This window comes from Manis pentadactyla, chromosome 2, assembly GCF_030020395.1.
Source record: "Manis pentadactyla isolate mManPen7 chromosome 2, mManPen7.hap1, whole genome shotgun sequence".
NCBI lineage: Eukaryota > Metazoa > Chordata > Mammalia > Pholidota > Manidae > Manis > Manis pentadactyla.
In genome coordinates this window covers 113,207,571-113,235,041 of record NC_080020.1, presented here as the reverse complement: position 1 = coordinate 113,235,041, position 27,471 = coordinate 113,207,571, and the positions used below count along the sequence as shown (strand labels likewise).

General features: G+C 40.8%; 1 protein-coding gene across 1 annotated transcript; it reads right to left on the bottom strand.

The window, feature by feature from the left end:
- Nucleotides 1-3,418: 3,418 nt before the first annotated feature.
- Nucleotides 3,419-26,192, bottom strand: LOC118935639 (UDP-glucuronosyltransferase 3A2-like). The gene is made up of 7 exons (XM_036932125.2): nucleotides 25,946-26,192; nucleotides 23,600-23,701; nucleotides 15,265-15,373; nucleotides 13,900-14,431; nucleotides 7,735-7,966; nucleotides 5,859-6,078; nucleotides 3,419-4,735 (listed from the first exon to the last, which is right to left on the bottom strand). Exons 1-7 carry the CDS (start codon nucleotides 26,037-26,039, stop codon nucleotides 4,459-4,461), a joined length of 1,566 nt encoding a protein of 521 aa, XP_036788020.2. The 5' UTR covers nucleotides 26,040-26,192; the 3' UTR covers nucleotides 3,419-4,458.
- Nucleotides 26,193-27,471: the final 1,279 nt, after the last annotated feature.

Below are 27,471 nucleotides of genomic sequence, written 5' to 3'. Positions count from 1 at the left end.
TGTTCTTCTTTTTTGAGGAAGGCCTGTATTGCAATATGCTTTCCTCTTAGCATGGCTTTGGCTGTGTCCCACAGATTTTATGGTGCTGAATTGTTTTTGTCATTTATCTCCATATATTGCTTGATATCTGTTTTTATTTGGTCATTGATCCATTGGTTATATTGGAGCATGTTGTGAAACCTCCATGTGTTTCTGGGATTTTTTATTTTCCTTGCATAATTTATTTCTACTTTCATACCTTTGTAATGTGAGTAACTGGTGGGTACAATTACAATATTTTTGAAATTACTGAGGCTCTTTCAGTGGCCTAGTATATGATCTATTCTTGAAAATGTTCCATGTGCACTTGAGAAGAATGTGTATTTTGCTGCATTTGTGTGTAGAGTTCTGTAGATGTTTGTTAGGTCCATCTGTTCTAATGTGTTGTTCAGTGCCTCTTTGTCCTTACTTATTTTCTGTCTGGTTGACCTGTCCTTCAGAGTGACTGGAGTGCTGAAGTCTCCCAGAATGAATGCATTACATTCTATTTCCCCTTTTAATTCTGTTAGTATTTGTTTCACATATGATGTAGGTGCTGCTGTGTTGGGAGCATAGATAATTATCATGGTTGTATCATTTGTTGGATTGACCCATTTATCATTATGTAATGTACTTCTTTGTGTCTTGTGACTTTCTTTGTTTTGAATTCTATTTTATCTGATGCACGTACTGCAACTCCTTTTTTCTCTGTATTAGTTGCACGAAATATCTTTTTCCATCCCTTCACTTTTAATCTGTGTATGTCTTTGGGTTTAAAGTGAGTCTCTTGTAGGCAGCATATAGATGGGTATTGATTTTTTATCCATTCATTGACTCTATGTCTTTGATTGGTGCATTCAGTCCATTTACATTTAGGGTAATTACAGATAGGTATGTACTTACTGGAATCTTAGACTTTAGATTCATGGTTATGCAAGTTTCAAGGGTAACTTCCTTACTATCTAAGAGTCTAGCTTAACTCACTTAATATGCTATTACAAACATGAACTAAAGGTTCTTTTCTTTTTCTCCTCCTTTTTCTTACTCCTCCATTCTTTATATATTAGGTATCATATTCTGTATTCTTTGTCTATCCCTTGATTGACTTTGGGGATACTTAATTTAATTTTGCATTTGCTTAGTAATTAGCTGTTCTACTTTCTTTACTGTGGTTCATTTACCTCTGGTTACAGCTATTAAACCTTAGGAAGACTTCCATCTATGTTAGTCCCTCCAGAATGGACTGTAGAGGTGGTTTGTGGGAGGTAAATTCTCTCAGCTTTTGCTTAACTGGAAATTGTTTAATCCCTCCTTCAAATTTAAATGATAATCTTGCCAGACAAAGTAATCTTGGTTTGAGGCCCTTCTGCTTCATTGCATTAAATACATCATGTCACTCCCTTCTCGCCTGTAAGGTTTCTGATGAGAAGTCTGATGTTAGCCTGATGGGCTTTCCTCTGTATGTGATGTTTTTTCTCTCTCTGACTGCTTTTAATAGTCTGCTTTATCCTTGGTCTTTGCCATTTTAATTGCTACATGTCTTGGTGTTGTCTTCCTTGGGTCCCTTCTGCTGGGAGATCTGTGTACCTCCAAGGCCTGAGATACTATCTCCTTCCCCATATTGGGGAAGTTTTCAGTAATTACCCCCTCAAAGACACTTTCTATCCCTTTCTCTCTCTTCTTCTTCTTCTGGTATCCCTATAATGCGAATATTGTTCCATTTGGATTGGTCACACAGTTCTCTCAATATTCTTTCATTCTTGGAGATCCTTTTTTCTCTCTGTACCTCAGCTTCTTTGTATTTCTCTTCACTGGTTTCTATTTAATTTATCATCACCTCCACCATATACAACCTGCTTTAAATAATAATACGCTCTATTTTTCTTCAATGATTGTATCTCTGACTGGAATTCAATCCTGAGTTCTTGGATATCTTTCCATACCTTCATTATCATGTTAATGATTTTTATTTTGAACTCCCTTTCACCTAGAGTCATGAGGTCCATGTCATTTAAATCTTTCTTGGGAGCTGTATTAATTTATCAGGGGTCGCAGGGGAGTGGTATTGGTGCCTGTGGGTAGGAAAGAGTCCTGCTTCCCAGCTGCTATGCCTGCCTCCACTCCCTGAACCAGTGCGCCAAGCACACAGATACAAGCTTTTGTCCCAGAACAGCCGGATATGGATCCCTGCTTTCCACAAGTGGCTGAAATCCCAATCTCTCCAGGAACTACAACTTTCCCAGCTTTCCAACCCCATAATCATGAGAGTATCATGAAAGCACCATGAAATGTAGGTTTGTGCTCCCAGAGCAGACCTCTGGAGCTAGGTATTCATCAGTCCCAGGTCTCCTCTCCCTCCCTACTCAGTTTCTTTTCTCCCGCTGATGAGCTGAGTGGGATAAGGGTTTGTGTCCCGCGAGGCCACAGCTTTGCTACCTTACTCTGTTCCTTGAGGTCTGCTCTTTTCTCTGGCTGTATGCAGTCAGGCGCAGTCCTCTTTCCTGTTGCTCTCTCATGATTAGTTGTACTAAGTATATGCAGTTTTAGGAGGAAGCATCTGTCTCACCTCTCATGCCAGTGTCTTTAATCCCTTCTCCCAGCAAAGGATTTTAGTAAGGGAGTGCTGAGATCAGATTTCCACATTGCCAAGACCACACTGGCAAGGCTGTGGAAGATGCTTGGAGGGAAGAAACTGGGGGAACATTCTCCTAGGATCACTGGCTGCTACTGATCTTATTTCAGGGATGGGGATGGGCCTGAGGAAGCACCTGCCACAGAGTTGGCCTTAATGAATGACCAGATGTTAGGAGAAGACAGCAAGCTGCAGTTGGAGGGAGGGAGTTATGAGCCAGGGAGCCTCATCCTACAGTCCCAGTGCTGGTCATTTTGAAATAAAATTGTAGCTATTGATTCAAGTAGGACACAAGGGATTTCCACATCTGCACTTCAGGGGACTATTGCTGCAGACCATTTCAAGGGTTTCATAGGAAATACAAAAATAAAACCTTGTGTCACACACATACTCACCCCCTGAGGACCCACACTTGCGCCTGTGACATGCTCCTTGAAGCATCAGAACTCACAGGAAGGGTTGAAACTAGCCACCCAGTACTGCCGACTCCCAGAGAAAATATTTTCTTAGAATTGGAAAATGGGTGGACTTGCCTATTTCTTCAAGAAGTATTTCTAGCAGATGTTTCATTTTTTATTTTAATTGTTACAAGATGTGTTTCAGGAACCTAAAAGTAAGCAATCAAAGACTATGGTCCTCCCAGGGCCACTACATATGTCCAAAGTATTCTTCTCTATATTTTAAACCCCTCAGACACCATAAATCTCAAAACTTTCAGAAGGCGCATTAATTTCATCTAAGAATGGAGAAGCAAATATGATAACATAATCACTTGAGAATGAAATATTTCTTGAAAACCTTGTACAAGAAAGGCAGTTTTGTACATCCATTTACAAAAGAAGAACACAACAAAAGAAATTACATATATATATACACACACACACATATATATAAATGTTATATAGATACATAGAAAGAGAGGCGTGGGGAGAAACTTCTGTAGACATGATAGAGCCATCAAAGCAGCAATCGACGGGCTACCTCCACGCGTGGTCTAGACTTGAAAAACCAAACAAACAAACAAAAACCCACGTGTTAAAGCCATACTTTTTCTGGTTTTTGTTACTAGGGACCGAGTGTTATTCCTAAGGAATTGCCTGCACAGATGTTCTCTGCCATGTAGGGGTGGCGGATGGAAAGGTTCCAAACAGAGAAAGCTCTCAGCACTGCCTCAGACACCGGGCCGGAAGCCCCAAAGCCTTACATGGAGGTGCCGGGATCCACGTGAAGTTTCCGTGACCGCATTTTGAAGAACGGGACTCTCGAAAAGGGAACTGTAATCACAGGAAAGCACAGCATGGATTGTGGGTCAAAGTCCGCCAGGCCTGCCAGGAAAGGAGGTGCTCCCTGCAGGAGGGCCCCCCTCGGGGCAGAGAGCACAGTGTGGTCCTGGGAGGGGCTGTCTCTGACCAACTACAGGACAGAGGCAGGGGGTGGGTCAGGGAATGGGAGTTACTCTTTAATCCTTTAATCGGTGCAGTTTTACTTTGGGAAGGAGACGATGACCTGGAATTGGATGGTAGAGATATGGGGCAGGTAGTGAGGCATGACAAAGTGAACGCATGAAAGTCACTGAACTGTGTATTTAATAAAAATGGAAGCTTGTATGTGATGTCTATTTTACCACAATTAAAAGAAAATCCCAGCAGTGCTTCAAAAGCTGTCTAAACAGAGGCAGAATAGTGAGGAGCAATTTTCTGGCCACTGTTATGTGGCTGTGAGAAAAGGACACCAGGGGCGGCCCATGCCGGTGAAACCTTCTAAGAGCCACTGTCTCCCAACCCTCCCTCCACAGGTTGCACGTGGTCTCAGGCCTCCTTCAGCTTCCTGGCCCCACACAGCCACCTGGCTGCCATGCCCAGCAGCTTCCCACAGAGCCACACGGCAACCAGGGTGACCAACAGCAGGAACAAGAAGACGTCTAGCAGGTACTGCTCGTGCCACGGCTGCTGCAAGGCGTAGGGCTTGAGGTGCGCTGCACCCCCTGTCTGGAGGATGTGGTCGGTCCAGCCCACCAGCCGCTGGGCAGGGGTCAGGGGGTGGGAGCGCCTGATGATGCTGGCAGCCACCGCTGCTGATTTGTACCTGTAGGCAAGACAGGGCATGGCATACTCAGGGGACTCACAAGTCTTAGCGACCTGGCATCACACAGAACACGCACTTTCCACTGTATGCACAAAAGACTCAGTGTCAAGGAAAGGATGTTGGCCTGGTCTTGCCAGTGTCTAGGTGGGTCCCTAGAAAAGTTCAAACTGATACCTACATGCAAAGACCCATGTTCAGTGCTAGACTGTAAAAACGTGACTACATCAGTCAAGAGTAGTTTCCACCCAGGAAGGTTTATGGCACAGTAAGGGAAAAGTACGTATGTATATATATGATGTACTACATTCATGAGACAGTGCTTCTATCCTTGAAACCCTATAAGATATTCCATTTTGGTTACAAAATAGTATGTTGTGTCTCATGGCAATTTACCTTGGGATCAATGGGTCCCTTTTACTGACTCACATACCAGAAATTCATATAAAGTTACTTTGTGGCAGCCCTGAGTGGGGAGGCCCTGGGAACGTAGTGGAAACGAAACACAGGTTGCTGTCTGTGGGAGCTGAGGTTCTGCACCCTGGTGTGGGGGGACAGACAAAAACTAAAACGTAAAGAATTGGGGTAGTTACAGATCCCAAGGATTGTTAAGAAGAAAATAATGACTCACAATGGGAGTGGGTGGGAGAGGAGTCTAGGTAGGACTGTCAGACTGGGAGCCGCCCCTCTGAGGAGACGACATTGCAGGGGAGACCTGAATGTCATCAGGTGCTGCCTGTGAGCAAAAGGGGAGAATGCTGCAGGGAGCAGCACAGACAAAGGGCCTGACGTGGGAACAGTGTGGCATGTTGGGGGCAGAAGGGCTACCTCCTGCCTGAGTTGGAGCCCTACTACACAAGAACCTGTTAAATATAATGAGTTCTCAGAGACTCCCTGTAAGTAGGTCTTGTCCCTCACTAACACTCAGGCAGATTATTCTCAGCCTCTAACCTAAATTGCCAGGGCTTCCTTTCCCAGGAAGCAGGTCAGGGGTCAGCATCACACACATACATTATTCTGTGTCCGGGAAGCTTCAGCCTATATTGCAAACAAGATCCACACAGTGCCCTTCATGTTTAATGTCTTCATGCAGCGTATGTGCCCCCAGGCCCAGAGAGCCACGTACCTCTTGTCTTCTATGACTTGCTTCATCTTCAGAGCCAACATCTCAGCCTTCAGCTGCTTTAACTGCAGGGAGACACCTAAATTTTTGACTTCTATTCGGACCACATTTTCATGCTGGTCTGAAAGGACAGGAATCCCCACCATAGGCACGCCGTGTTGGATGGCCTCCATTATGCTATTCAACCCACCATGGGTGACAAAAAGACGGATGCGAGGGTGAGCTGTTGGAAATAAAGAAAGCAGAACATTGCAGAATGGGAAGTTTCAGAACAATGGGGAAAGCAGCAAGGGCAGAAGAAAATATCATGGGATCTCAAAGTGTTTTGGAGAAAATGAATTTATTTATTGGTTTAGCCTAGGGCACATTCAAGGGGACAGGTTCCAGGACACAAGATCCTGGCCTTGTCTCTGCACAGAGATGCCTCTAAGTCTACGTCATCCAACTAAGGCTTAGAACCCGGGACGCTTCAGAAGAGATTGATAAGAGAAGCATATTCCTCCTCCTGCCCATCCATCCATCCACCCATCCATCTGTCCACCCACCCATCCTTCCACCCATCCATCTGTCCACCCATCCATCCATCCATCCACCCATTCATCCATCCATCCTACCTTCTCTCTTCACTCTGCTTCTGAATTCGCTTTTCCATCTGTTTCCTCCGTAGCTTCTCCCTGGGTGCTCTCTCTCTGTTCCTCTCCTTCTGTTCCTCCCTCCCTCTCCATCTCCCTCTCCACTTCTCTCTGTGTGACTGGCTCTGTCTCTGTCTCTCCCATTCTTTCTCTCTCTATCTCCTGACTCTCTAGGTCTCCCTTTCTCTCCTCCACTGTGCAATCATTTTCCTCTTATCTGAATTCTTCACACTTTCACTGACATCAAAATGCAGGTGGCACTTATAAAACTTAGTCATGCACTTTCTCCTCAATTTCATGAAAAATCCTTTAAAGTAGGGAATGATGGACTACATACCTCAGTATTTTCATTTCCTTTCTGCCCACCCTACCCTTACTTAGACAAAACTAAAACAAGTGTTGACAACAACGAGTTCATCTCAAACTCTACTTCTCAACAGCAACGTGCATCAGAATGTACTTGTATTTCCCTGAAAATGGGAATCCTTTCCCCGATCACATGCTCTACGAATCAAATATGCAGTACTTCCTCTCTCTTAAATTCCCAATATGCTTTGAGCCATTATCTTGATTAGGAACTTGTGATGCAGTCCGTGGCTGTGGCATTGAGGAGTGGACCAAAAGCAGCACAGGGACAAAGGGAACCTGAGGGGTGTAAGGGCTCCCTGTTTACAGAGAAATGATGGGCCACATAACTGGCTGGAGGTCACCTAGCCTGGCACTCAGATAGCTTGGTGCACCCACCAGATAACACGGACATCCACTCTCTGAAGGTGTGACCTGCTCATGCCTTATGCGTCTAAGGAGGATGATCAATATGTGTGGGTGTTTGTATAATGGCAGGTGGCTAAACAGGTGCTCAAGAGGCCACAGAAAAGAGTGGCAACATGTCCTCTGTTACATGTTCTCTGGTGCACACTGCCCTGGATTGTTTTTGGGTGAACTTGTTAGTGTGGTAGAGTCATAATATGGTAGGATGAAAAACCTGACAGAATATTGTCCTCGCTGCGGGGATCAGGACTGGAGTAGAAAGGCTGCAAGGAAAATGGCTGTTGTTACCTTTGGAAATATAGCCTTATTTCTCAAGAACTGCAGCTGCTGATCCATTCCTGCCCTCTAGAGACCTCCCTTTAGCTATTGCCAGCTTTTTCTCATACCTATAGAATTTCCTAATTAAAGGTCATAGCCTTGAGGGGCCCGAAAGTCAAGTAAATGGAAAAAGACAAGCAGCCCAGGGCGGCCCTTACCCAGGAGGTCATTCTGGGGAAGCCAGTCCATGATTTTCACATTTGCTACCAACTGAATGTCCTTGGGCCAAAGAGAAGGCTTACACTTCCATATCACCCCTTGGGGGAGATGTGCAAAGGCACTGTTCATCTCCCTGAGAGCCTCCTGGGACTGAAAGGTGTCCAGCATGGAGCCCAGAGCCACCAAGACGAAACCAGAGTCTCCAAACTTGGCAATGAAATGCTCAAACTCCTGGAGAAAGGGAAGTAAGGAAAAGTGAGTGAAGTTGTTCGTGAAAGCCTAGACAGCCCATAATTAACGTCACTGTTTACTAAATACACCCTCCTGTCAGTGCCTAGAGCTCATTGTCTTCAAACTGATCTCATAGCTCTTAGGTCAGCACAGTGTCCTCTGCACTGTGTCATATCCCTTGTGGGACTGACTCAAGTAGCTTCTCAGGGTTTGGGAAAATAGCAAATAACACATAGAAAACAAACATGTTCAGTCAGGAAAAAACACACTCAAAATAGCTGGAGTTTCTATGGCATTTTTACTCTCACTTTCCCCACACTCTTCATGGAGTAGCATGCCACAGGCTGGTGGCAACAGTCCAGGCCTTGTCATTACCAGCAGTAGAAGAATAGAAACATTTTGCAACAATCCACCCCCTTATGGGCTTCCAAGTGACAGGTGTCTCTCTTGCCACACTTGGAGCTCTGTCTGAAAATGCAGTATAGCTCAGATATCAGGCTGGTGGAAGTCTTGCAAAACTGTAGGGGGCAGCATGGCATACAAAACCTGAGGGGTTACTGCAGAATTTAGAAATTTGGGGTGAGAGATTATGGGTATAAGGCCCAAAGATGACTCTGGTGAGACTCTTTGGGAACTATTAACAGTAGCCAGGTATAAAGGAAGAATCAGGTCAATAAGAGCATACACCAAGGTCCACACAGGACAAACGCCCAGAAAATACATGCAGAGATATTAAAGCCTTCACCCCTGTCTGATCCAAAGGATCAAACATGCCTCACTCCTTAGTGAAGAGCTTCCATGGCAGTCTGCAAACACTGGCAGAGGGGACTGTTTTTCCAAACAGCCGATTTCCTATCAAAGATCATAAGGTATGCTAAGATAAAGCCAAAATATGCCATTCAAAGGAACAAAATACATCTCCAGAAACCTTTCTTGAAGAACCACAGGCATTAGATTTAGAGGACAAATGCTTTTTTAAAAACTGACTAAATATGTGCAAATTGTTATAAGAAAATATGGGCAATAATCTGAAAGAAAACAATATAGGAACAAACTGATAGTAGCAAATGTAACAGGAATTATTTTTTAAAAAGAATCTGGAGATGAAATATAAAATAACTGAATCGAAAAATTCACTGAAGAATTTTAACACCAGGTTCAGACAGCAGAATGAGTTATTGAGCTTGGAGACAGGTCATTTGAAATTATTGAGTCTGAGAAGCAGAAAGGAAAAACAATACAGAAAAGTGAATAAGGGACTTTGGGACCCTATCGTGTGGATTAGTAAATGTGTTATATAAAAATCATAGGAGGAGAGAGAGAGAAAGGAGCAGAGAGATTATTTAAAAAAATAATGGTACATGGTAGGATATTATAGGTAGACAACACTAAAGATTCACCATACACCAAAAACAAAAACAAAATCCTGTCAGAACTAATAAACAAATTTAGGAATATAGCAAGAAATGAAATCAGCCCCCAAAGATCAACTGGATTCATACACTCATAATGAACATTCAAAAAGATTAGAGGATTCATTTACAGTAGTTCCAAAAGAATAAAATACATAGGAATAAACTTAAACAAGAAGGTGAAAAAATTTACATTGAAAGCTACAAGACATTTCTGAAAGAAATTAAAGGTCACAGATAAATGGAAAGAAATCCAGTCTTCGTGGATTAGAAGACTTAAGACCTGAGAGATTTCAATATTATTCAAAGTGATCTAGAGATTCCATGCAATCTCTGTCAATAATGAACAACTTTTAATTTTTGCTGAAATAGAAGACCCATCCTAAAATGCATATGGAATTTCAAAAAAAAATCATGAGTACCCAACACAATCTTACAAAAAAGGACAGAGTTGGAGGTCTCACAATTCCTGATTTCAAAACTTCCTTCAAAACTACAATAGTCAAAAAACTGTGGTACTGGAAATCACATATATAGACCAATGAAATAAAATAGAAAGCCAAGAAATAAACCCTTGTATATTTAGTCAAATAACTTTGGACAAAGATGCCAAGACCATTTATTAGGGAAACTACAGCCTTTTCAACAAATGCTGTTGGAAAACTGGATATCCACATGCAAAATGTTGAAGTTCAATCATAACAAATACTAAATTAACTAAAAATGGATCAAAGACCTAAAGATACAAGCTAAAACTATGAAACTCTTAGAAGAAAATATAGGGAGAATTCTTCATGCCATTGGGTTTGGTAATAATTTATTGGATATGTCACCTAAAGTACAGGGAACAAAACAAGGAAATGATAAATTGTATTTCATCACAAAGAAATACTTTGTGCCTCAAAGGATACTATCAACATGATGAAAAGGAAATCCAGGAAATGGGGAGGAAAATTGCAAATCATTTATCAATATCCAGGTTAAATAACTCCTACAACTCTACCAAAACATGACTCAGAAATGGACAGAGACTCTAGAAGATACATAAGTGGCCCATGAACTTATGAAATGGTGAACATCATTATCAGTGAAATTATAATTGAATCACAATGTGACAGTTCAAACCTTTTAAGATGGATAATATCAAAAATTAAAAATAAATAGAAAATGACTGTTGTTTGTGAGGATATGGAGAAACTGAAATCCTTGTGCATTGTTAGTGGAAATGTAAACTGGCACAGCCACTTTTAAAGACTGTATAGCAGTTCCTCAAAAAATTAAGTATAGAATTACCATATGATCCACAAAGTCCATTCCTTGCTATATTCCCAAAAGAATCAAAAGCAAGGACACACAAAATATTTATACATGACTGTTCATAGAAGCATTATTCACAACAGACAAATTGTAAGTAGACATAGTGCTTTTCAATAGATGAATAGATAAACAAATGTGGTATATATACACAATATATTCAGCCTTAAAAAGAAGAGAAATTCTGATACATGGCACAACATGGATAAATCTTGAAGGCATTATGTTAAGTGAAATAAGCCATCAAAGAAGAACAAATAATGTATGATTCCATGTATATATCATACCAAGAATAGTCAGACTCATAAAAACAGAAAACAGAACAGTGGTTGCCAAGGTCTGGAGGCAGAGAGAAATAGGGAATTATTGTCTAATGGATGTGAAGTTTCACTATGACAAGATGAAAATATTCTGGAGATGAAGGGTGGTAATGGTTGCACAACAAGGTAAAAAGCACTTAAGTCCCCTGAACTGTACCCCTCAAATGGCTGAAGTGGTAACTTTTGTACTGTGTTTATTTATCATAATAAAAAAAATCAGAGAAAGAGAAGAAAAATTGTAGAAGGCAAGCATCCATTATCTCACATATTATAAACCTTAACTTCTGTTATTCCTCTCTATAATGACCCATGTCCCGGTTCCAAAGCATGACCCACATCATGTCAGATAAGATGACTGTGTTTTGGTCTGGTTTTATTTTGCAGCTGAATCTTCTACTACTCTGGTCTAGCCAGAGTCACCAAAAAGACCCAGGCTTATGGCCATCTCACTTATAGCTCCACATACTGGGTGCCCTATTTTCCCAACCTGGTATGTCTTCCCTCCCCAGCTACAAGAACTGGGAAGGGATGACACACTAAAAATGCTGCCATAAACTCAAACCCATGTTGTCCATGAAGCATTCCCCAACTCTTTCTGCTCATGGAATTCAAAGTCAGTGGAGAAGAGGGAGACATTTTGGTGCCTGGAAAGCCCAGGTCAAATCTGCACTTTTACTACTCTAAGCTGAATGGTCCTAGAAAAGTTATTTATATCACCTGAACCTCTGTCTTCCCATTTATAAAAATGCAGATCATCACAGTCTCTCCTGGTGGCATGATTTATAATATATGAGACACCTTCTCTACAGTATCAATCAGTACTTAGCTCTCCTCCCTTTTGAAGACATCTAGAACAGTGGTTCTGAGCTCAGGCTCTGTATTTACATGACCTGGACACTGTTTAGAACGTATAACACCTAGAAACTTTGGAGATCATATGTGCACTCCTTGCTCTCAGTCCCAAGCAGTCCTGCCTGTTTATACCATGTCTCATTTTGTTGTGTATTTTATCATGGGTACCTAATTTCCTTAAAAATTCTTTAATATGTGGCTTCTCACTACATAATTATTGTACAAGTGATCATGAAAAATGCAAATGAAAATGTCAACTTATTAAAATGTTTTTATCACCAAGGCTAGGACTAGGTTAAGGCATAAGAAGATCCTAGGGTATGCTTCTTAAGGAGGTCCTCAGTCTCAGGGTCATGTAAGACCTAACAAGTACTTCTATGACCCTTGCAGAAAGTGCTTCCTTAAAAGTGCACCCTGGGTGAGTAATGTCAATAAGATTGCAAGGTAGGAAGCCCCAAAATTCCTGCCCCTACAAAATACCAATTTAGCAACATTTTTCAGCCTAATTCCCCTTGGGAGAAATCCAAAAGCCAGCTGAAAGAGTAGAGCACCTCAGGCAAATGCATAACCAGATTCACCAAAGCCAGCAGATAGTAATCAAAACACACTCTCACCTGAACCCCTACCCTGGCATGTGCATATACACTGGCACAAGAATAAAATTAGACCCTTACCTTATGCCATACAAAACACTCAACTCAAAACAAATTAAAGAGTTAAACATGAGACCTGAAATAGTGAAGCTCTTTGAAGGAAACATAGAGGGAAAACTTCATGATGTTAGGCAATGAGATAGCACCATGCATGGGCAACAAAACCAAAAATAAACAAGTGGGACTATGTCAAACTAAAAAGCTTCTGCACAGCAAAGGAAACCATCAACCATCAACAGAATGTAAAGACAACCTGCAGTAAAGAAACTATTTGCAAACCAAATACCTGATAAGAGGTTAATCTCCAAAATATTTAGAAAACTCCTACGACTCCATAGCAAAAAAATTGTAACATCATTAAAAAATAGACTGAGGACTTGAATAAACATTTCTCCAAAGACAACATACAAATGACAAACAGGTACATGAAAAAATGATCAACATCCTTGTTATCAGGGAAATGCAAATCAAACCTACAATAAGATATCACTTCACACCTGTCAGTATGGCCGTTCTTAAAAACAGCACAAAACGAATTAAGGGTATGAAGAAATTGTAGCCCTTACACACTGTTGCTGGGAATGCAAAGCAGTGCATCAGTCTGGAAAACGGTACAGAGATTCCAGTAAAAAATAAAATGGAGATCCAGCAATCCCTTTTCTGTGTACATACCCAAAAGAATTGAAATCAGGGTCTCAAATATCTATCTGCACTCTCATGTTTCCTGAATCACTATCCACAATAGCCAAGATATGTAAACAAACTAAATGTTCACCAAAAGATGAATGGTTAAAGAAAAAGTGGTTATACATACAATGGAATACTATTCAGCTTTAAAAATGAATGAAATTATGCAATATGTGAAAACATGGATGAACATTGATGATATTATGCTAAGTGAAATAAACCAGTCATAGATTGGTAAATACTGTACGATTTCACTTATATGAAGTATCTAAAATAATCAAATACTGTTAGTTGGTTTCAAGGATTTGTGGGAGGGGAAAGTGGGTCATTAGTATTCAATAGGGGAAGAATTTCAGATAATAATTTCAGAGATCTGCTGTACTATGTGGTACCTGTAGACCGACAGAATGCATTACACTGTGAAAGCTTTGTAAGGGGGTTAGATCTCATAATAAGTTTTCTTATCACAGTAAAATAAAATAGAATAGTATAGAATATGACAGAATAAAATAAATAAATAATAAAACATAACATGATATTATAATGTAGTATAACACAATATAAAAGGAAGTACATTAGGTATTTTGGCTGTCTCACCCTACTTCACTCCCATGATCCCACTGGCAGGGGCAGCTGCCAGCTCTGCACTGAAGGGCTCTGCATGAAGTCCACATTGTGTGCTAAGGTGTACTTACTGGTGGCAGTGGTTTAACGGGTTTGGCCATTAAGCCTCCGACATACACAGTGTTGGGAAGCAGGGGCCGAGCAAATTCAAAGGCAAAGTCAGAGTTTACAAACCACAGCTCTGCTTTCTTTTGAAGATGAGACAAAACTGGTCTAGAGCCTTCAGGAAAATGCTCCTTGATGGTGTTGTCAAACGTAGAGTAGATTTGCCAGTTCTTCATGGAGAAATCAAAGAACATCAGAAAATTCTTCACTCGACCCCAGAAGTCCATGCGGTCGGTTAGCAAGGATTGGAATACTGGCACATAAGACAAGGGGCTCGGCAACCCAAAGTCTGCAGAGCCAAATGGGGTGGGAAGAAGGGACACAAATGGTTTCCCAAGCTTCTCAGCAAGCAGGAAAGAACAGAAGTCAAATGCTTCAACAAACACCAGGTCAAAGTTCTCATTTTTTAAGAAATGCATGATATCACTTCTCCTTAGCAAATGACTGCATCGAGTCCCCAGTTGTTCCATTAACTTTACAAAGTTCTCATGTGCTTCTCTGTAAGAATGAAATGAATGACAAATGTTCATTGTAGGTGTTAATTTCACAATACTTTGGAAAATCTTCAGCTCAGAGAAAATATTTAGTAAGTAAGATCATATCTAACAGCAGTCCCCTGTCTTAACCACAGTCCAACATACACTCTCTGCCCTCCTGGCCACTCTGTTCCAGATGTTTCTGCTCCATAAAATGTTCTCACCTTCTTCACCCCTTTCTCTGGCAGATCCAAATTCACACACCATCAATGCCAATTTGAAGTCCTTCAGCTTTGGAAGCCATCTTTACCTGTAGCAGATCTCATAGTGCCATGCCTGCTGGATTCATTCTGTGAGGCTCTGTTTAATTTTCATCTGTATACTGACTTTTTATGTGTGACTATCTTGTGGCCTCATATAAGGAAACTTCTGATGTCAAGGTTAGAACCCAAATCCTAAATTGAGCATGAGTTTAACATATTCCAAGCCTGAGAGTTAAACAATTTAAAACAAGATAAACTTTAAAAATCCTATTTGAAGCTAATTGTTAGCCTTTACATTTGATGTTTACTAGAGCATTCACAGAAGTTAAAGCTAAAATTTTACTGACATCTAATTAAGACTGTTGTCTATGACACTATGCTTTTAGTAAAGGAGGAACAATACACAGACTGGATGAATGACAGTACAAAACCCATCTGCTCCATCCATGCACCTCCCCCATTATTGATCCCTCCCTCCATCTATTCATCCTTCAACACATCCAATTCTCTTAAACTCACCCGAAATATCCAGGCACCATTCATTTGTATCACTAAAATAATCAGTTTTCATTCAGAAAATAAAGGAAATTACCTGCCATGCAGAGCTTCTGTCACAAAAAAATCAAAGCATTTCTTTATTTCCTTTTCATGATCTTCAGAAAGACGCCAACTGATAGCTTGGTATGTTTTTTCCTTCTTTTCTAAATCAAAGACACCAATAGGAAAATACTTACATATGTCACACAACCTTGATTAACATTAGTGTAATGGTATCATAGCTTGCTTATTCCAATAACTTCATTTATTTGAATGTTTGCTTTCTGAGGTTTCTTTTTTTCTTTCTCATTCCTTCAATTGTATGACCTGATAATATTAACAGAGAACCTTACAATGATTCACTCAATTTTATTCAGTATAAATACTTGAAGTTTCCCTGTAAAGCTTTCATTTAAAGGAATAGCTATTCCTCATCTTGCAGGTAAGAAAACAGAGATGAATGGAGTGTCAGATAATTTGTCAAGGCAGCACATAGACTGAGCAGTATACTCTGCATTTAAATACAGATCTTTTTTATTCCAGTTTCCCAGTCCTTTCTCTTTAAGGAAAAAAAAAATCATTTTCATTAATTCAAGTGATACATGCAAAGGTTATTATTCAGCCAAAAAATACCAAAGGCTAAATTACAACAGATAGTCCTCTGCAGCCCTACTTACCAGTCTAGTCTTTCTCCGATAGCCACACGTAATAATCTGACACCATATCTGAACTTTGATGGCAGACATTGTTCAAGCCCCACCTCCCCCTGAAACTTCTGTGCCTCACCTGGGCAAACTGAGAAGCCCCAGCATGCCCTCCCTTGGTGTGAGCAACATCTTCAAACCAAGCAAGCCAGACCCAGATAAGGGAACCCTCACCTCACTCCCACCTGGAAGCCTCAATAATTGGCACTTAGAGACAAAATACGTCTTTAGCCTTTAAGTGGCCCTAGGTCCTGTGTCTCACCTGGCCCTATTTGGCTGTGTCAGATTAGGTAGTATTTCTCAGTTCCACCATGAGCAGTGATTGACACTAGGCTAGGTAGGATCCTGTAACCAACGGGTTGTGTGTCTCAGCCAGGCAATGACCCCATTGTAAACAGTACTCGGGGGTAGGACTGATACTAACAAGCCCACTGAATAGTGTGAAGAAGGACATTCACCATGTGGCATGATGAGATTCATACTCTTGAAAGTATATGGTGCACTAGGACCCTTGAAAATGCCTTTGCTATGCTGCTGATTATATTTCTGCAGACAAAAAATATCTTGATTAATAAAGTAATAGAGAAAAACATGAATGGCATCCCCCGGCACAGCAAGGCATTAATTCAAATCCAACTTAATCTCAGGGCTCTCACAATCACCACTGGGAAGCCTGTAACCTGAATGATACTAGTTGGCACACTCTGAGGAAGAAACGTCTAAATATGAGCAGGTTGGAATTATATATACCCCCAAAGTATATCTAATTACAACCAAAAGAAGGAAGGGAGGAGAAAAGAAAGGAGGTGTAGGAGTCAGGAGGGAAAACAAACAGAAGTCTTAGTTCTGACATATTGGGAATCTAACATTTCTTTTTCTAAATTTAAAACTGAAAAATAAAAAGGGTTTAGATTGGCTTTTGTGCCTCTACATCAGAGATTCTAAGTTAGCATAAGATGAGATGCACCAATGACAAAACTTAATAGTCTTAATTATGAAGCAAAAGTCACAGATACGTCAGAAGGGCTCACTAAATTTAAGCAAGTCACCTCCCATACTCCAAGGAGTTATAGGAATATTAAATAGAGGTCAAATGTACATGTCCTGTCTTAACTCCTGGAATTAAATATCCCATACTCTAAACAACCTATTTGTTAAATTATCTCACAGAGGGCATGGTTACTCTTTCTAACAGCAACAAATTAAAATAAAAGTAAGGTTCTGGCACTTACAGTCATCTGCACCAAAAGAGAACTTTCAGATCTGCCAAACATATTAAAGTTGTTAATACAACCCAATATATCCTAAAATAGTGTCTTCAGTCATTAAATCCTATTACAAAGGGTTTAGTTAGGGAAGGACTGATTATCCCCACTGTCTCCATTAAAACCTAACTTAGACTGCTCTTAAATCTGGAGAGAATGAATGAGTCCTTGCAGTGGACTACTATAATGTTAATGCCGTGGTCCATCATGTTAAGGACCCAATCCCAATGTTAGTGAAATTGATGACTATATCTAAGTACTGATAAACACTTTAAAAATCACAGATTTGGTTTGCACAGTCAATTCAATTCCTATTTTAATAAGCTCTCAGCTGCAGTTATCTCTTCATTTCCATCTGTGAAAGATACAAATCATCTCTAACTGACTCCTCATGGATGGAGTACCACAACAGCCCTGCTCATGTGTTTGCTGGCAAAATCTTAATCACATTCAACTTTCTCCAGGACACATGTATGACATTACATTGAGGACATCATCCTCTGCAGAGATTCATTGACCACACTCACAACCACATGCATTCACAAAGGCTCTCATGAAAGGACGTGTGCCCAATACAAACCATAAAACCATGGCACCTCAGTTAAACTCCTGAAAATAATTATTTGGTCACTTGAAGGCCTTTCCATCCCTGACACTTTCAAGAAACAACCATTGTGGGTCCTCTAACATGACAGTGTAACGAATATCCTGGACACACTTTCCCATAGAAACTGGTGAAACTTTCATTTTACATATATAATATATACACATACATACACACACACACACACACACACACACACACATATATATATATACACTAACATACAAATTCACCCAAATATATTCACCTTTTATATGCAAAAATTCTGAGGAAAAAAAAAATCTATAGGTTAAAAGAGAGTTGGGAGGATTCTGGGAAGATGGTCAAGTAGGAAGCACCAGGAAACCATTTCCCCATCTAGGCAACAACAGTACCTGCAGAAACTGTCTAAATAATAGTTTGGAATTTCACTCAGTTGGTGGCTTGCAACTTACAGTGAAAGTTAAGCTGCAGATAATTTCAGCTCTTATCCCACTAGCAGTACCAATTCCCCACTTCTCAACCTCATGGCAGGCAGCTATACATGTGTTCTTAGAGAAGCTTGCACACCGGTCAGAAGTCAGAGTAGGTGGAAGGGATCTTCTCCAAATATCAGGTATCTGTGCTCTGATTTCTGATTGTTGCTTCTGATCATAGATGTACAGACAAACAGGTAGGCACCCATTGTTTTTGTACCACCCAAATTGTTGCAAGCATCTCCCTTCTGGCTGAATGAATTTCTATGGGATTGAAAAGGCTTGATACACTTTTTACCTCCTTCATTATTCTCTTTTTCTCTTTTGGGAGACAAAAATTAAAGACTAAGACATTCAAAAACAACTATATATACCAGGAAAATTAGAGAGTGTCCATTCATGTCCAGGGAAAGTCTCAAAAAAAAAAAAAAAGGAACTAAGTTTATACCTCAGGTTGATCTTCACATCAGAGGCACCTTTAAACAACCAAAACTAAGTAAATAAAAAGAATAACAAAAAAACTGCAAACCCTGGGAAAAAGGGAAAGTCTCTTCTCAAGATTTACCACATTATTGGATTCAAATTTCCAGTTTTCAACAAAACTCACAAGACACATAAAGAAACAGGAAATATGGCTCATTCAAAGGAAAAATATAAATTGACAGCAACTGTCCCTGTAAGGATCTCATGGCAGATATACCAGCCAATGACTTTAAAATAACTGCCTTAAGGAGTCAAGAAAACAGGGTATGAAAAAGATAGAAATATCAATGAAGAGACAGGAAAACTAAAAAGAAACTGAAATAAATTCTAGAACAGAAAAAATACAACAAATGAAATGAATATTTTGCAAGAGATGATCCAAAGGCAGATTTGAGCAGGCAGAAGTAATAATCAGTGAACCCAAAGATAAGACAATGGAAATTATCAAGTCTGAGGAACAAAAAGTTAAATGATCAAAGAAAAGACAACATATAGCCTAAGGGACCAATATATGCATTGTGGGCCAGAGGAGAAGAGAAAGTAAGAGGGAGAGAATATTTCAAGAATTAATGGCTGAAAACTTTGATGAAATACATGAATATAAATATCCAAGAAGCCAAAGAATTTCCAAGTAAAATGAACTAAAGATTTCCATATAAAGACACTTGAAATTTAGAAAGATAAGGATAAAGGGAATATTGAAAGCAGCAAGAGGAAAATGACTCATTACATACAAGTGATTTTCAATAAGATTATCAGAAGATTTCTCATCACTTTGGAGACCACAAGGCAGTGGGCAATTATATTCAAAGTGCTAAAAGAAAAGAATTGTCAACCAAGAATCCTACATCCAGCAAAAGTGACAGAGAAACTAAGATATTCCCAGATAGATAAAAACCAAGGGAATTCAAAACCACTAGAGCCTGCCCTGCATAAGTGCTCAAGGGAGTCCCATAGGGAAAAATGTAAGGAAACTAGCCAGTAACTCAAAGGTGGATGGAGAAGTGAAGATCTCAGTAAAGGTAAATAAATGGGGCTTATAAAGCCAGTAGCATTACTGCAGCGATGATTTGTAACTGTACCTTTTGGCTTTCTTAGATTTGAAAGACCAGTTCATTTTTTAAAAGTTATTATTTTTAAGTTAGTATTATTTTAATTTGTAACTCCAATTATGTTTTCTAGAAAATTTAAGAAACTAATGCACTTAAATTAAAGATTAGCTTATGTTTTGGAGCACATAATATATAAAAATGTTATTTTGTGACATCAACAACCAAAAGAGGAGAGGAAGGAACCATAAAGGAGCAGGTTGTGTATGTTATTGAACATAAGCTGATATAATTTAAATTTGGGTACCATAGCTTTAGTGACATTTAGTTAATTGTAATCCCCCTGGTAACTACATAAAAATAGCTATTGAATATACACAAAAGGAAGTGAGAAAGGAATTTAAATATTTCAAAACAAAAAATCATCTAAACACAAAAGAACCAGTAATGCAGAAAATGAGGAACAAAAATCTATAAGGTATATACAGAAAACAAATAGCAAAATGACAAGGAAATCTCTCCTAAATAGTAATTACTTTAAATGTAAGCAGAGTAAACTCTCCATCAAAAGACAGAGATTGGCAGAGTAGATATAAACATATGATTCACACTGTCCACAAGAGACCCACTTTAGATTCAAAGACACAGAAGGACTTAAAGGAAAACAACTTTAAAAATTCCATGCAAATTAAAAACCAAAAGAAAGCAAGAGCATCTAAGCTCATAAGAGACAAAACAGACTTTCATTTAACCCATCCTGAAGGATAGTTGGCTCCCCAGATCACATTTGGATTCTTAAGAATCTGGGGATCCTAGAGCTGAAAGAAACCATAGAGTTCATCTAATTTTTGTAACTGTTTTTGATGTTTATGTGGTGCCATAAATCACAACATCTAAACCTAATTTGAGTGTTGGGGAGGGACATCCTAACTCTCATTGTACATAAAACAATTTAGGAAGACATAATACTAATTTTAAGCAAACTCTTGCAGAAAACTGAGGAGGGAACACTTTCCAGTTCATTATCTGTGGTAAAGCATTGCACTGATTACTATTCCAGAAAAAAATATTTCAAGAAAATCCCAGAGGAATGTGCCTCATGAACACACATGTAAAATTTTAAGCCAAAATTTAAGCAACCCCAATCTAACAGTATATAAAACAGAAAATACACCTTGACTAAGTGGAGTTAGTTCCCAGAATACAAGATTAGTTTAACATTTGAAAATCAATCAGTGAAATTCAACATATTCAGAGAATAAACAAAAAAATCATTATTTTCCTACTAATGCATGTAGCAAAAGTACAGAATTAGATTTCACCAAAATTAAAAACTGTGCTCTTCAAAAGATACTGCTAAGAGAACGAAAAGTCATGTAGACTGGGAAAAAATATTTGCAAAGCTTATATCTGATAAAATACTAACATCCAAAATATATATCAAGAACTCTGAAAACTCAGTAAAAAAAAAAACAACCCCATTTAAAAATGCGCAAAATCTGACAAACATTTCACCAATGAAGATTTATGGATGACAGATATACAGGTGAAAAAAAGCCTAGCCTCATTAGTTACGAAGGAAATGCAAATAAAAACTGCAATGAAATGCAACTGAACATCTGCACAAAAATAGCTAAAATCAAAAAGACTAACTCTACCAAATACTCAGAAGGATGTGGTGGACACGGAACTTGCATACAGCTATGGTCAGAGTGTCAAAGTTACAGCCACTTTAGGAATCTGGCATATAACAAAATATTTCAAAATGTACATTTTAAATATGTGCAGTTTATTACTGTCAATACAATGCTTTAAATAATGAAGACAATGAACTTCAATCTGGAGCCCAAAGCTGGCAACAGAAACTTCCTACTTCAAACTACTAAAAAATTATTTTGTTTAGAAACAACATAATACATAGTAAATACATGGTAAGATGTTTTTTAGACATTGGACACCAGGTTCTGCATGATGGCTGGTTGGGATACAGTTCATGGAGGAGGTGCCCAAATCTGGCCTGGCCCTCTTCCCAAGTGCAGGAGACTGAGTTCAGGTTTTGGGGAGGTCAGAGAAGCTTGAATTCCAAAGGCAGAATTCCAGAATACCAAAGACATCTGCATAGGCAAAAGCTCTGGAGTTTGAATCTTACTGGGAACAGTTCTACACATACATATGAGGATATCACCCAAGTCCTGAAATGGCCACCATAAATGATGAGGTACAACAATACCCACATGGTATACAGGGCCCCTTTCCAAGCCGCTACTCAACCCTGACATACAATGAAGCCTAAAAATAAGGTTCCCCAATCAGCTTGATGAAGGTAACATTTTGATCATCATCAGTCTAACCCCTATAACTTTCTCTCAAGTGGTTTGAAAATTCAGAGGGAAAGGTGGTGGTATCTTTTAAGCAGAGTCTATAAGCCCCAAAACAGTAAGAAGCTGACCTCACCTGATGACAACAGACAGAAACACTGTATGTTTCACTCCCAAGGCCCAGTGAGCACCACTTGATAGGTAAAGGGAGGAGCCCAGGAGTCTAGTCCAAAGCCTGAATTCCAAGACAGAGCCTCCTTATAAGCTGCTGATCTTCTCTCCTACCTATGCACCCAAAGAAAGCTGAATTAACTGGCTGAAGGAGATAAGAATTGTCTAGTCAGAACTCTATGCAAGTCCACTCCTTAAAAGAAAAACTAATATTCCATTCAAAACCTCAATAATTTCCATTGGTAGGTGAATATTGAAAGAATATTAAAACTTGGACTATTAAAACTTGGGCCCAAGGATAAACCTAAGGGGACCGTGCATCTGGTGAATTGTTTTAGATTTTGTAGAACAGGTAAAAGGACAAAAGCTTTCAATAGTTCCTCAAAGCCAAAGGACCCACTGAAATGAAATGATCATGTGCTTCAACTACCCTGACTGACAGTCAAGGCAGATACATAGTGCATGTATAGAAAGATATTCATTGAACAATACAGAAACCAATCTAGGAGATCAAAACTGTTGTAAAACATTTTGAACAATGACAAAGCCTGAAGTTCATTTTCAAATTTTATAATTATTCAGACATTTTTCATCACAGATTTGGAACATTTTAAAGAATCATAGCTCCAGCAAGTTTGAATAAGAAACCCACTACTTAAAGCCCCAGATACACCCAACTGTACTATTAACTTCCCATGTGAACTTGAAAAAAGCATTTCAGTTCTCTGGGCCTCTGTGTCCTTGCTTGTCAACAGAAAACAGTTGACAAGATTGATGAGCTTCATTGGAGCTAAAATTCTTTGAATTCAGTGACCCAAAAACTTCCGATATCCCTATGCACGACTCATGGGCAGTCACTGATTATTCAAGAATATGAGATAATCTCAGTGACAGATTCTGATCCTAGTATCTAAATAAAAGGCATCCTAAGGAAGCTTTCTTAAATTTCAGGTCTTATAACAGTAGAAAGTAACCTATGAAATAGGAAGAGCAGCTGTGATTATATAATAGAAGCCTTAAACATGGCTGAACACTTCTGTTCAATACAAATTTAAGCCGCAACACAGACTAGTAGTTATCATATGATCAATAATAACATATGGTGGCTTGTACAAAATGAAGTGTCACGACAAAGATAAATATGGAGGTATGGTATGTAGACATCAGGTACAAAGCCTAATAACATATACACCAATTAACATAAACACACATTCAAACACACATTTTGTTCAATATTTCACTAAAAATAGATTCAAAAGATTTTGTGCAAAGCATAATATACAAAAGACATTGTCTCTCATTGCTGGGATAGAAGAGTTCAATAACTAGCAGAAAACCTACCTGGGATTAAAATATTTCCTCCATAATGAAGCATGGTGACATTATGGCCATGATCTTGAAGGATCTGAGACACCCGATCAAACAGCAGATAATGGCTTCCACCTAGGAACAATACACAGTTTCACTTTTGTGAAGATGAGAATAGAGGGTCTGAAAGTGCTGTGAGGTGGCAGGAGAGAAATCTGGGTAAGCCAACAGAAAATTGATAGAGAAGAAAGGAAGATGAATTTCTTCAGTCTCTCTTTCTCACTTTGCATAACTTAAGCTCAGATGCCTGCCCCTGTCTGAACGGAACCTTGGCCTCTGGCGGTCCTCCACCAGAGGACACTTCGTCTCCTTTACTGACAGAGACACCCTTTTGGTCTCCCTTGACTCTGTCTCTCCGTCAGTGTGAGGAGCTTCTCTGGGCTTAGGTTTTGGGAGTTCCTGACTCTGAGGCACAAGCTGCACGTTAGCCAGGCTCATGGAGACACCACGTCCTAAAGAAATGAGAGCGCTGGTGGTCATTGCAGCACAGTGCTGTGCATGTGGGTGGGAAGGGTCCGAACGGACAATCAACCAGAGCTATTTCTGGGATGCTCCTCTTTGGAAATTTATTATAGTGTAGGAGGCAGAAATATGGGGGCTTGAATTTGAGTCCAAGAAACAGCTGTTAGAGGGAAAGCATGGGGAGCCACCACTTAGAGCCAGTTGGGGCCTCTATTTTCTATATCAATTAAGACATTCAGGATGACTGTGGGGCCCAAGGGCCGGCTCTGCAGGATCCTGTGCTCAAGGGACACTGCAGCATCCCCCACAGGAGGCCAACCCTGGGACCCGAAGGGAAGAGAAGCTGAATCCTCCACACAGGTCCAAGACCCATCACACCACGTCTGCCTAAAACTCTGTGCCATCCATCCTGGGCCGTCTCTCTTGAATCTATGGGTCTCAGCAGCAGGGAAATCCAGACCAGAGGGAAGCCATAGATTTTGCCAAAGATGGGAAGTGGACGGTGTTTGGGAGAGGATGGCCCATGTGAATGGGTCAGCAGAGAGGAGGATAGCACTGCAGAGGTAGTGTGCACGACTGGCAATTACTCTACTTCTTCTATCACACTTGTGTTGCCTGAGGGAACACCACTGACAAAAAACTCAACTCCCTTACCGCTCGGCCTGCCGCCTGCTCTTGCTCACATTTAACTTGTGGAGGAAATGGGTGCAGGTGGAAGGGGTTCCTACAGACACGGCCAGTCATGTGGGTCTCGGTGAGCCAGAGCCCTTAAGGGGCAGAGGCCAGGCTTCTAGCACCTCCCAAAGCGCCATCAGCTCCCTGCAGAGTCAGAGGCAGGGGAGCAGGTACTTTGCAGAGGTGCAGAGGGTTCTGTTCTCCATTGTGTCTATCACAAAATTTGAAGAAAGGAAAAAAGGCTTGAAAATGTGGCAAGGGATTTTTAAATGCTGATTTTTAGAAATCCCCACTGTAAAGAGTGACAGAGTGGAATCTGTGGAAGAGGATGGTTTTGACTAAGAAATCCTGAGTAAACTGCCTGGGTGCCTTTCCGGAGATGCATGGGGCTCTTGCACAGGGCACCTCATTTCCCTAAACTCAGTTTCCCTCTCAGGAAATGCAAGGACTGAGGGAACCCAGAAGGCTTCAGGACGGGTTGAATAAATCTTGGGGAAACTCCATCCTATACTTACTCCTTATCCTGATTAAGATTTTGGGTTCATCATCTGTTCCCGTTTGGGCAAAAGGAAAGAAAGTAAAACTACGTCCACAATATGCATAAGTAACTGCTTCACTGTCTGTCAAAACTTCTAGCAGGACAGGTGAGAGAGAGAGAGACCCCCAGCCCAAGGACTCCCTTGCCCCAGGTCCCCTCCTCTGCCTGGGATCCCCAGGTTTCCTAGTCATGAAGCATCCTCAATTTGCACTACTGCCCCCAGGAGCACCCGTTCCCGGCCTCCAAGGGCCTGAAATGGACTCCACCTCGCACTTGCTGCTGGCACCCACCGCGCCCAGCTAAAGTTAGCGGTGAGCCTCCAGCGCCCTGGAGCAGGCGGCCCGCGGTCTCCAGCTCAGCCCTGGATCACAACTACTGGCCCCAGATGCGCACAATGGGACGCGCGTCCAGACAGATTTTTAGGAGTGGACAGGGAACCAGTGAGTCTCCAGAACTCACTTCTCCGGGAGGTGGAGCCCCCTCCCGGCGCCACAGCCCCCGCCGCCTCTCCCTCCTCCAGCCTGGGACACAAGCCCGGTCTGGGAAACCGCAGGCGCTGGCGCGCTGTGCAAGGGCTGCTGGCCCGAGCCCTGGCACCGGTGCCCGGGACGCGCCTGTCTCGGGATACTTGGCAGGGCACTCACCCAGTGAGGACACGGTCAGGATTTTGGCGGCCTCTGGGAGAAGGAGCGCGGGCACGAGGAAGCCCAGGAGAAACAGCGCCCGCGGCCCCGCCATGTTCGCCCCGCGCAGCTGGAGCCCAGTCCCGCTTTGCGCGCCCCGCACCCTGAGCCCCTCAAAGGTCCTGAGCCCAGGCAGACACGCGCGCGCAGCCAGGCAAGGTGGGGCGCTGGCTGGGAGCTTTGGAAGTGAGAAGTCGTGGGTCCCGCCTATCTATGTCGTTTGTCCCCTCTGTCCCTTCTGCCCCTCCTCCCTGGGTGTGTGCTCCTTTGGAAATTCTGTCCTCACCCCCCCTACCAAGAGCAGTGGGAAGAAGAACTTGGTGAGCTGATCCTTAAACCGTCCGTGTCCTTGTAATCACTACACTTTCCTCTTTGAAAATACTGTGAGTCGGGAGTGGTGGGTAGAGACCTTAGGAAATCACGTCCAAGAAAGGTCACCTCCAAGTGACTGGGAACCATGTCCCTTCAGGGATCCGACCCGAAGTTACGGGACCCCATCACCTTTCTGACAGCTCTAATCATCCCAAACAGCCTTCCCCATTCCCGATTCCCCATATACCTGCTTAAAATCTCTTCTAGTGTCTCTTGCACTAGATCTCAGGAGAAAACTCCCAAAACTGCTCAGTTTCTTTGGAAAGAAACTTATTCATGAAAGGTGCTAGATTCCTTAGTATTAACCACCTGTTGAAGTCCAGGTCTTTACTTGGAGAACTGAACCTCCCGAGATGAGCTTGTAATTCTTCAAAAGCATCATAAAATCGGTAGGGCTGGTGGGCCTCAAGCTCTACTTCTATAAATGCTTAAAAGTTTTCATTAGGAATTTTTTTAAAACTCTCCAATAATCCATTTTTTACTTGTACTTCTCTCCATTTTTGCGTTAAACTCATGGCAGTCACGTGATTATGTATATACATGTCGACCATTTAAATCTTTTCAGATACTATACTTCTCAGTTAAATGTTAGCCATTAAACCTTAATGCAATCACATCATCTTATCTGCACAGTTTATCAAATTCCACCCCTTCTCCCAATATCCTACATAGTATCTTATACTTTCCTTGTGTCTGTCTTAAAATCATCCATTTCTCAAGGACTCCTGTAGTAGAGAATCATATTTGGAAACCTGGATATCATTGGTAGAAGTGCTCATTGCTAATGAAGCGCCACTGTTTATAATCCCTTTTCAGTGGACAGAGTTATGAAAGATATAAACGCAGATGTGGGTATAAATATCACATATCTATATCTGTCTATATAACCATGTTTATATTTCATTTATAAAAAATTATGAATTCATATTGATACCTTCAATTCTAGTACAACACCACAGAGGTGATGCTAATCTTCCCATTTCCACATTTGTAATTACCCTTTCCAAAGTTAAGAAATCTGACTTTCAACATTTTTGGTATTTTTACACATTTGCTCAATCATACCATGCACTAAATGAAGGTTCTGATCCACTGATCCACCAACAGTTAATAAC

Excerpts from the sequence above, each read along its gene's own strand:
- LOC118935639 (XM_036932125.2), bottom strand. The coding sequence starts at position 26,039 with ATGGCGGGGCCGCGGGCGCTGTTTCTCCTGGGCTTCCTCGTGCCCGCG. Across the intron at positions 23,702-25,945 it reads CCTGACCGTGTCCTCACTGG|GTGGAAGCCATTATCTGCTG; the intron begins GTGAGTGCCCTG and ends TATTGTTCCTAG. Across the intron at positions 7,967-13,899 it reads CCGTTAAACCACTGCCACCA|GAGTTTGAGCATTTCATTGC; the intron begins GTAAGTACACCT and ends CCCTTTCTCCAG.